This window comes from Hemicordylus capensis, chromosome 4 (assembly GCF_027244095.1).
Source record: "Hemicordylus capensis ecotype Gifberg chromosome 4, rHemCap1.1.pri, whole genome shotgun sequence".
Taxonomy (NCBI): domain Eukaryota; kingdom Metazoa; phylum Chordata; class Lepidosauria; order Squamata; family Cordylidae; genus Hemicordylus; species Hemicordylus capensis.
In genome coordinates, this window is record NC_069660.1 from 8,721,534 (window position 1) to 8,730,148 (window position 8,615).

Here is an 8,615-nt window from a genome sequence, read left to right on the forward strand (position 1 = left end):
ATTTTTTTTCATCTGTGTGCGGAACTAATTTGTTCTGGGTGGCAGTATCAAGGCAGTGTGTGTGCACTTGCATTCAGGGTGGGGCCTTCCTGATTCAACCTGAGTGGGATCTAAAATTATGTATTATTTAACATATTTTATACCACCCAAAACTTACATCTGGGTGGTTAACTGAGCGGACATCAAAAATGTGTGTGCTCGCACGCACATGCACAAGCCTTAGAGGGAACACTGCAGGGGGTGGTTCGGTTCAACCCCAAACTGTTGAACCGAATCAGTTTGCACATCCCTAAAGCCTTCTCAGACATTGCCAGAACTTTGCAGGACTTCATTTCTCCATAAGATGCTCGACCAGTATGGGGAACTGCACACCGCTGTGCAGAGGTAATAAGTTGGGCACAGTTGCCTCTGCACAGTGCCAGCAGGGCTGTGCAGATTATTCAGTTTCAGATATTTGGAGCTGAATATTTGCACGGGCCTAACAGGAACTGCAAGAATGATTACCCCTCCCTGCAATTAGGCTACTGGAATATGCAATAACCCAATGTAGATTTGCACTTCCAAATGGAGGTCATCTCAAGGCCTATTCAGACATTATGTTCAACTCTCGTACAACAAGTGTACAGCGCACACAGCTACAGATCTGTACACAGGTACAGCCATTAACATGTTATGCTGAACACAGGTACAGAAGTACCCTTCCTCTCTGTACCATGCATTTGAAGGGCTTGAATCCAGGTTCACTTTTAAAACGAACCCAGGTACAGTCATTCACACAAACACACGTACGGGTTGCAGTGGTATAGTAAGCTCCCCAGTGGTCGGGGGACAAAGTACCACCAGGGGGCCTCCATGTTTTTCCATCGCATGCGCAATGTAGGGATGTGCACAGAACTGGGTGGGGGAGGCTCGAAGGCGGGGTGCAAGTGCTGCTTTAAGGGCGGGGGAGGGTGCATTTACCCCTCCCGCCACTCTTTGCTCGCTGGCGCTCTGTTTTTAGAAAGCCCATTGGGGCAGCAGCAGCAGCATCCCTCCCTGACACCCTGTCTGCCCCCTTTACTGGAACTAGCAGGAAGTATCTGACGAGAACACCCGGAGTGCACAGATGTGTCCCTGCCCCGCCCTTAACGCAGCTCCCCCTGCCTTCGAACCGGCAGAACCAGCTGCTGTTTGAACCAGTTCAGAGGCCCATAAAGGGCCTCCGAACCGGTTCCATGCACATCCCTAGTGCAAAGCACGCATGCGCCCCAAGCCACCCCCACCCCCCATGTCTGGCGTCAGATGCAAGGGAGTGGGGCAATTAGGCTAGCCCAGGTTCCCCTGTAGGAGTGCAGAAGCTGTAGCCAGACAACTGCCAAAGCACGGTGGCCTGGAGGAAGCCAGTGCCGGCGGGGGGGGGCACCATGCTCCGCTTCTCACCTGCTCCCGGACTCCCACCTTCCGCTCCAGGTGCTGCACAGGCTCCTCAGCTTTGTCAGCTACTTGCTGAATTGGCTGGCCAGCAGGCTGGCAGGGCTCCCGGCCTGGTACCCACCCGACCGACCCTCTATCCGCCCAGCAGGAAGCACGGTGCTCATTGGGAGGCGAGGCGGCCCTGCGCGCTCCTGCTCCTCCTCCCCGCTCCTACCGCCGAGGCTGGTCTCAGCTCTGCCCATCCTGCTCTGCCTCCAGTGCCAGCGGCCCAGGCTTTTCCCCTTAAAGAGCCCGCTGCTGCTAAATGCCCCCAACCAGGCATGCTCCCCTCTGCTGCCACCCGGGTTGCCCAGGGCATGGAGTGCACCACTGGGGTGAGCGCACGTCTGGGTCAGGGATGCAACCCCCGGCAAGCACCCTTTCCAGCCCGGGTGAGCCTGCCCCACAGAAAGCCACACGCAAGCTGACCCTTTGGCTATTTCCTTGGAAGCAAGTCCCGCCGAGCTCCATGGGGCTTGTGAGGCCCCCTGACCCTCTGGGCCTGGGGACAATTCTCCCCTCTTGTCCAATGGATGCTACACTCCTGATGGGATGCTACACTCCTGTCCCTCCTCTATAGCATACCTAGCTTTAGAAGGACTGAATAGGTCTACTATGAACTTAAGAAGCTGCCTTCTACTGAGTCAGATCCTTGGTTCGTCTCTAACTCAATACTGTCTGCTCTGACTGGTAGGCACTTTCCAGGATTTCAAATAATGGCCTTTTCTAATGGCCTTTTCTACCTGGAGATACTGCCAGGGATTTAACCAGGGGCGTAGCAAGGTCGGAGTGGGTCCAGAGACAAGATTTTGAAATGGGCCCACCCCTCACTGAAGCTCAGCTCATGAAGTAAAGAAATCAGCTCATGAAGTAAAGAAAAAGCACACACACACACACACACACAACACCTATGTGCCACAATAGAACATCATCCTAAATTAATTTTTAAAAGGTTTCGTAAATTGTGGACGATGCAAGTCATTTAATGGTACTAGAGAAAGACCTGCTGTTCTGGTAGCTCCAGGTCTTAACACTCACATCAGTTTTGGAGGATGAATACAACTGAAGGAAGCCCAGGTGGGTGCGTGGCTGGGGGAGCCAGTCATGCGACTAGCCTCTGTGGGGGGGCCCCAAGGCAGTGGGCCCCCAGACAACTGTCTCCCCTTGCCCTATTATAGTTACGGCCCTGGATTTAACCAAAGACCTTCTTCAGGCAAAGCAGATGCTTGATCACATAGGAAGCTACCTTATCTGGAGTCAGGCCAACGGTCCACCTAGGTCAACATCACCTACACTGACTGGAAGCAGCTCTCCATGGTTTCAGGCAGGGATCTCTCCTAGCCCTCCCCCTGCAACTGCTGTCAGGGATTACCCCCGAGATCTTCCAATTAAACCCAATTACGTCCGATTACACCCGAGATCTTCTACATGCAACGCATGGGCTCTGCCAGTGAGCTGCATCGCTCCCCCAGGAACGATCTAAAATTTGAACTCTAGAAAAGCTATGCATGATTCTCAGGTGTAGTTGTAAGGTAGCAGCCACCACCCCCAGCTCTGTCTTCACAAATGCTAACGCCAATCAGAAATCCATTTCACTCCCAAGCATGCATCAAAACACGCCTTGGGAAATCTTATGTTGGACATCACTCTAAGCTTGACAAGGTAATTGAGGAGTGTGGAGGGATATCTGTCCTGTTCTGCACTCCGCAATCTTTAGAACGCGCCTCTAATTCCTTCCACCCCTACGAACCAGGCACTGATATTTACTCTGGATTAGTCTGGACAGCTATGTGGAAACGCCATCTCTACACACCTGCCCATCCTCTGTGCTTGTTTCTATTTCATTGAGGCAGTTAGTGAGCAACTTGCTCCTCACTTCTAAGCGTATTTACTCAGAAGCAAGGCCCACCAACTTCAATGGGACTTCTTTAATTAGCAGGTTTAGGCAGGGGCTACTAGACACCGCCGCGGCACTGCTCAGCATGCTTACGAGGGATCAGACAACCCCAGTGAACACAGGGGGACTTAGCTCTAGCTACGTGGAGCTGAAATTCATTTGCTGCCCTGCTACTCTGGGTGGATACAAGTCTACAACTGGAAGGTTCCCCCCACCTTTTGAAATTTCATTGTTCAAGTGCAGTCTATACTCTGCAATGGAAAACTCTCCTAGTACCTTACAGAGAGTTTGATATAAGACTCTTGGACGCAGCCTCTGGTACCTGCTTTCAATGACTTCACTTATGACTTATCCCTGGTAGGGAAGAAGAAAACCATGCCTCAGAGCACGTGCAGAGTGAGAGCAGCCCTCCACTAAAGAACCACAAGCAGCTGCCACATATCTGAGGGCCCCCACAGGGTGGAGAATGGGACTTCTTTCCAGATCGGCTTACAAAGAGACGCTGGCATCTGCTCAAGGAGGACCACCACACCTACCCTTCACCGTAGCACCTAGTTGATACAAATATTTCCCTTGGCAAAGAAAGGCCCCCCGGGTAAAATCCACTGCCAGCCGTCCATGACAAACGCAGCCCAATCCTAGATTCCGTTCCCTCGGAAGCAGAACTCAAATATTCACTCTTAAGTAAACATGCACAAGAATGCAGCTGTTTGTTTTCTCTTTTCAATTTTATCAAACACCCCCCCCCACACACACACACACAGTGCCAAAGTTCCATCTCAGAGACACCAGAATAAGCAGTCAAGAGCGCCTCTAAGCAGCTGCAGAGCGCCTCCGCCCTCCCTCCCTACCTGGGCAACAGGCCACAAGGGCTCCGAGGTCAGACATCTTTGCGAGAGTCGTCGCAGCCCTTCGCAGCTCACGAGCGTCTCACGAGAGTGCGCCCACCACCCTCGCCCGCTTCTTCAGCCTCAGCTCTCCGCGAGCAAGTCCCGCCACGGAAGCGTCCTCGCCGACCCTTCTCACGTGCAGAGCCGGAGGGCACCCGGCAACCCCCCCCCCGCCTCCCTCCCTGCCGTCTCTCTCCAACCTCTGCTAACTAAGGCGCGTGTGGACCTGGCAGCGGGCTGAACTCTCGGCTCAACCCCGGCCTGAGTGAGGAGGAGCTTGAGGAAGCCGCGAGCCAAGCGAATGGGCCCTCAAGGGCGCGGGTACGCCCGTCCACCGCCCAAAGGCTCCACCCGGGCTCCGCCGAAGCCCTCGCCTCCTCCTCGCCTGCCCCTGCTGCCGGCAAGGGCCCCGAGCAGCCCACAAGCCCAGCCCGCGCTCCTTACCTTCCATCTCTTTGGTCTCGCCGCAATTCATGGCCAGCGCCGGCGGTTCATGCTCCCCTCCCGCGCCTCGCAAGGGGTCGCCTTTGGAGCGGAATTCGGCGAACATCGAGCGCAAGCGGCGGCGGCTGCCTGGAGCTGGGTGGGTGTGGGGTTCAGACGGTCGCTTGCAGCCCGAGACGCGTCCAGGCGGGCGGGAGTCTGCTGCTCGTGTGGACAGCCTTCTGCGCTGCTCCTTCTCTCCCTCCCTTCCTTCGAGGATCTCTCTCTCTCTCACACACATACACACACTGGGGCAAAGTGGTCGATTCCACCCTCCGCCACAAAACCAAGCCTTCCTTGGCCGCTGCCAACCCTCCTCCTCCCTTCCCGCTTTTGTCTCTCTTGCTCTCAAGTCACCCGACGACGCTGTGGTTGGGTCGGGGGAAGAAGATGCTCTAGCACGCCCCTCGTCGCCGGCTCCTGCTGCATCCCTGCAAGGTCATCAGCCGCCCCGCCAGCCTTCCAGCCGCCTCCTGCTGCATCCTTCCCGCATCGGAGAGTCCGGCCGGCCGATCCCCTCTCCCTCCCTCCGCCCTCCCCACCCGTCTCCTCCTCCCCCTCCCCCCGCCCCGCGCCTGTCCTAAGCCGGCCGGGAAAGGAGGCGACGCTGGAACTGGAGGCGACGGCGGCTGCCGGCCGCTCCTGGACAAAGCCAGCAGCGCCAGGAGGCGGTGGCGGCTCAGGCAAGGAGCCCGCTTCACGCGCGCCTCGCTCCGGCAGCGGGGGAACTTTCCCAGCGCGCCCAAGCCAGGCCGAGCAGGCTCGATCCCGGCGGCTGCCAAGAGAGCGAGTCTGTTCCAGGTTTCAGCAGGCGGCGGCGGCGGCGGGATCCACCCGGCTCGGCCCCGGCCGCCGGAAAAGGACCGATCCGTCCTCCCTGGGCGAACAGCTCGCTTCCTTCCCCATCCGCCTTGCCCTGCGTGGAGCGCGGCCAGGCAGGGCTGTGGCTGGTCCAGCCGCTGCCTCGGCTTGGGAGGCGGGCCGGGCAGGCACCGGCGGCTGCGTCTGGGTCAGGGCGAGGTCAAGGCGCAAAGGCGACCTCCCGGCCGGGCGATGAGAGCCTCAATACGGCAAGCCGCTTGCGGCCGGGGGCAGTCACGGCTACCACCCTGCCGGCCTTTCTCTGCTCGCCACCGCCCTGCCCGGCGCCTCTCCTCTGGCTTCGCCCGCTGTTGCGCAAAGTGCGCTTCGGCACACACGCGCGCCCTGATCTGGCCCTGACCCTGCCACGCCCTTCTTCCCTTCCATCCCTAGGGCTGCTTTTGCTTCGTTCTGGACTGGGAGCCGGCTGGGGCGCCTTCCATCGATCCAAAAGATGACGTTTATTTTATTTTATTTTATCTTTTCTTGCCTTCTAACCACCTGCGCCCAGCCTTCCCCGCGTAGCTGCTTTCCGTCCTCTCCCCGTCCTTTGTGCCCCCCTCTTTTTCTTCTTTGCTTTCTCGCCATTGTTCTCTCCTTAACCGCTGTGTGTGACTCCTGTATTTATTTACGGCGCAGCCGCCCTGCGCACGGCTGGCTACTCAAAAGTATATCCTGTTGAATTCAATGGGGCTTGCCCAGGAAAGTGAGCAGCAGGGACTGTGGCGCCCTCGGATTAAAAGAGTTCCCTGCCCCCAGGAACTTACAGTCCGAGTCCGACCATGGAGAAGAGAGACAAGAGTAGCAAGGAGTAAATGTGGGCAAGTGTGCAGGAAGAGGTACTCTAGCTTGCTTAGAGCCGGGGATGAGGATTTAACCTGCTGCAACAGAAGCTGCCTTCTGCTGAGACAGATTTTATGGCATAGACTCAATATTGTCTACTCTGACTGGCAGCAACTCTGAAGGGTTTCACACAGGGGGCTTTCCTCAGGCTGGGGCTCAATAGCTGAATGGTACAGCATTGACTTGGTATGCAAAGGGTCCCAGGCTTAATCCCAAACATCTCTAGGTGGGCCTGAGAAAAACTCCTGCACAAAACCTTGGAGTGTTGCTGTCCGTCAGACAATACTGAACCCCTGCTTACTGAGCAGGGGCGTAGCAAGGTGGGAGTGGGCCCAGAGACAAGATTTTAAAATGGGGCCCCCCTCACTGAAGCTCAGCTAATGAAGTAAAGAAATCTTAAATTATTTTTAAAAAGGTTTTGTCAATTGGTCCTAGAGAAAGACCTGCTGTTCTGGTAGCTCCAGCTCTTAACACTCCCATCAGTTTTGGAGGATGAATACAACTGAAGGAAGCCCGGGCGGGTGCGTGGCTGGGGGAGTCAGTCATGCGACTTGCCTCTGGGGGGCCCCCAGACAACTGTCTCCCCTTGCCCCGTTATAGTGACGCCCCTGTTACTGAGCACACAGACACCTTTTCAGGTGGCGATTCTCTTATATCTAGCGGGGGAGAGCAACTGTCCCTATCCAATGCCCACGAGTGTAGTTGGCTGTACTAATAAAGACTAATGAGTGGAGGGGGGACGCGCAGGGAGGGAGTGCCGAGACTTCTCGGCTTCTGGGGCTGTTGGGGTGGGCATGGCCAGGGGGGCTGTCCTGAAGAACACCCTTCTGCACTTCTGAACTGGCAGCCACATCACTGCCACGCCAGCACAGCATCCCTCCAGTGGCTGCTGGTGCTGACGGTCCGCCTTATGTTCCTTTTTAGACTGTGAGCCCTTTGGGGACAGGGGACCATCTGATTTATGGATTATTTATTTCTCTGTGTAAACCGCTTTGAGAATTCTGGTTGAAGAGTGGAATATAAATAGTCATAGTAGTAGCAGATGATAGCCCTGACTCGGTCTAAGTAGGGATGTGTAGCAATAGCAATAGCACTTACATTTATATACCGCTCTATAGCTGGAAGCTCTCTAAGCGGTTTACAATGATTTTAGCATATTGCCCCCAACATTCTGGGTACTCATTTTACCGACCTCAGAAGGATGGAAGGCTGAGTCAACCTTGAGCCCCTGGTCAGGATCGAACTTGCAACCTTCTGGTTACAGGGCAGCAGTTTTACCACTGCGCCACCAGGGGCTCCATATGCAACGGATTTTGTGTATGCGACGGATTTTGTGTTTCATTACCAGCTCAAAACAAAATGTGAAATGCTTGAAACATTTCTTCGAAACCGTGGCCAAGCCGGCTGTTTTGACGGAACAAACTCAAAACATTTTGAGTGTTCCGAGCAACACTTTAGAGGGCTGTTTTTCTGGGGAGAGCTGGTCTACCGATTGGGGTCGGCAGGGTTCAACCTACCTTCCCCCTGATGACCCTTTGCAGCCTGGGAGGCAAGCAAACCACACACCCAGCGCGGCGGATGACTCTCTGCGCTGCTCCTGGCTGTGCTGGCAAAGAGAGGCCGGGACGCGTCCTCCTGATCTCCGTGAACCCCATCAGGGGCAGTGCACTGGGGGATGGGCATAGCGTCCCTTGGACAAGAGGGGGCAAGTGTCCCCTGGCCCGGAGGGTCAGGGGGGCCACAAGGCTGCTGGGGCACGCAGCGCTACCCCCTGCACTTCCTCCTCCCAGCCCCTCCCCACTGCTCTGCCCCCTGACCTGGCCGCCATGTAGGATACACCGGAGGAGGGGCCTCCCGGCCCCAATCCACTGCCGCCCCCAGACAGAGGATGGCGTCCCCGCACCTGATCCCGGTCCATCGAGCTGGCGCTGGTGCGGCCATGATCCGCAAAGAATCACCGGACAGCAAGTTCAAGAGATGGGGATGGGAAGGCTTGGAGGGGTAAGGTTGCCCCGCCCCCTTTCTGACATCAGAGGCGCAGGGGGCGTGGCTTGGGGCTCGGGGTTGCACGCACGCTTTGCTGGAGGCCCCCTGCCTCACTTTGTCCCCTGGCTGCTGGGAACCTCTCTACGCCCTGACCCCAGGGGACAGGTGATCTAGGTGCCCACCTCCCCACTCATGCTGACACA

The 8,615-nt window shown here is 56.4% G+C and overlaps 2 protein-coding genes across 4 annotated transcripts in view; both read right to left on the bottom strand.

The window, feature by feature from the left end:
- Positions 1 to 5,221, bottom strand: part of SAMD10 (sterile alpha motif domain containing 10) — a 77,065-nt gene extending 71,844 nt beyond the window's left edge. For 2 of the 3 annotated variants that reach the window (XM_053250936.1, XM_053250937.1), the window contains exon 1: positions 4,684 to 5,221. In XM_053250936.1, coding sequence (XP_053106911.1) covers positions 4,684 to 4,963 — 280 coding nt within the window. In that variant the 5' untranslated portion in view covers positions 4,964 to 5,221. Of the gene's footprint in view, positions 1 to 4,200; positions 4,359 to 4,683 lie in introns of those variants that run through there. The other variant, XM_053250938.1, reaches the window with a different exon arrangement.
- On the bottom strand, positions 5,118 to 8,344 carry LOC128322298 (uncharacterized). The gene is made up of 2 exons (XM_053243300.1): positions 8,244 to 8,344; positions 5,118 to 5,727 (listed from the first exon to the last, which is right to left on the bottom strand). Exons 1-2 carry the CDS (start codon positions 8,342 to 8,344, stop codon positions 5,118 to 5,120), a joined length of 711 nt encoding a protein of 236 aa, XP_053099275.1.
- Between the last annotated feature and the right edge of the window lie 271 nt (positions 8,345 to 8,615).

Excerpts from the sequence above, each read along its gene's own strand:
- LOC128322298 (XM_053243300.1), bottom strand. The coding sequence starts at position 8,344 with ATGGACCGGGATCAGGTGCGGGGACGCCATCCTCTGTCTGGGGGCGGC. Across the intron at positions 5,728-8,243 it reads GTATCCTACATGGCGGCCAG|ACGCAGCCGCCGGTGCCTGC; the intron begins GTCAGGGGGCAG and ends GCCCTGACCCAG.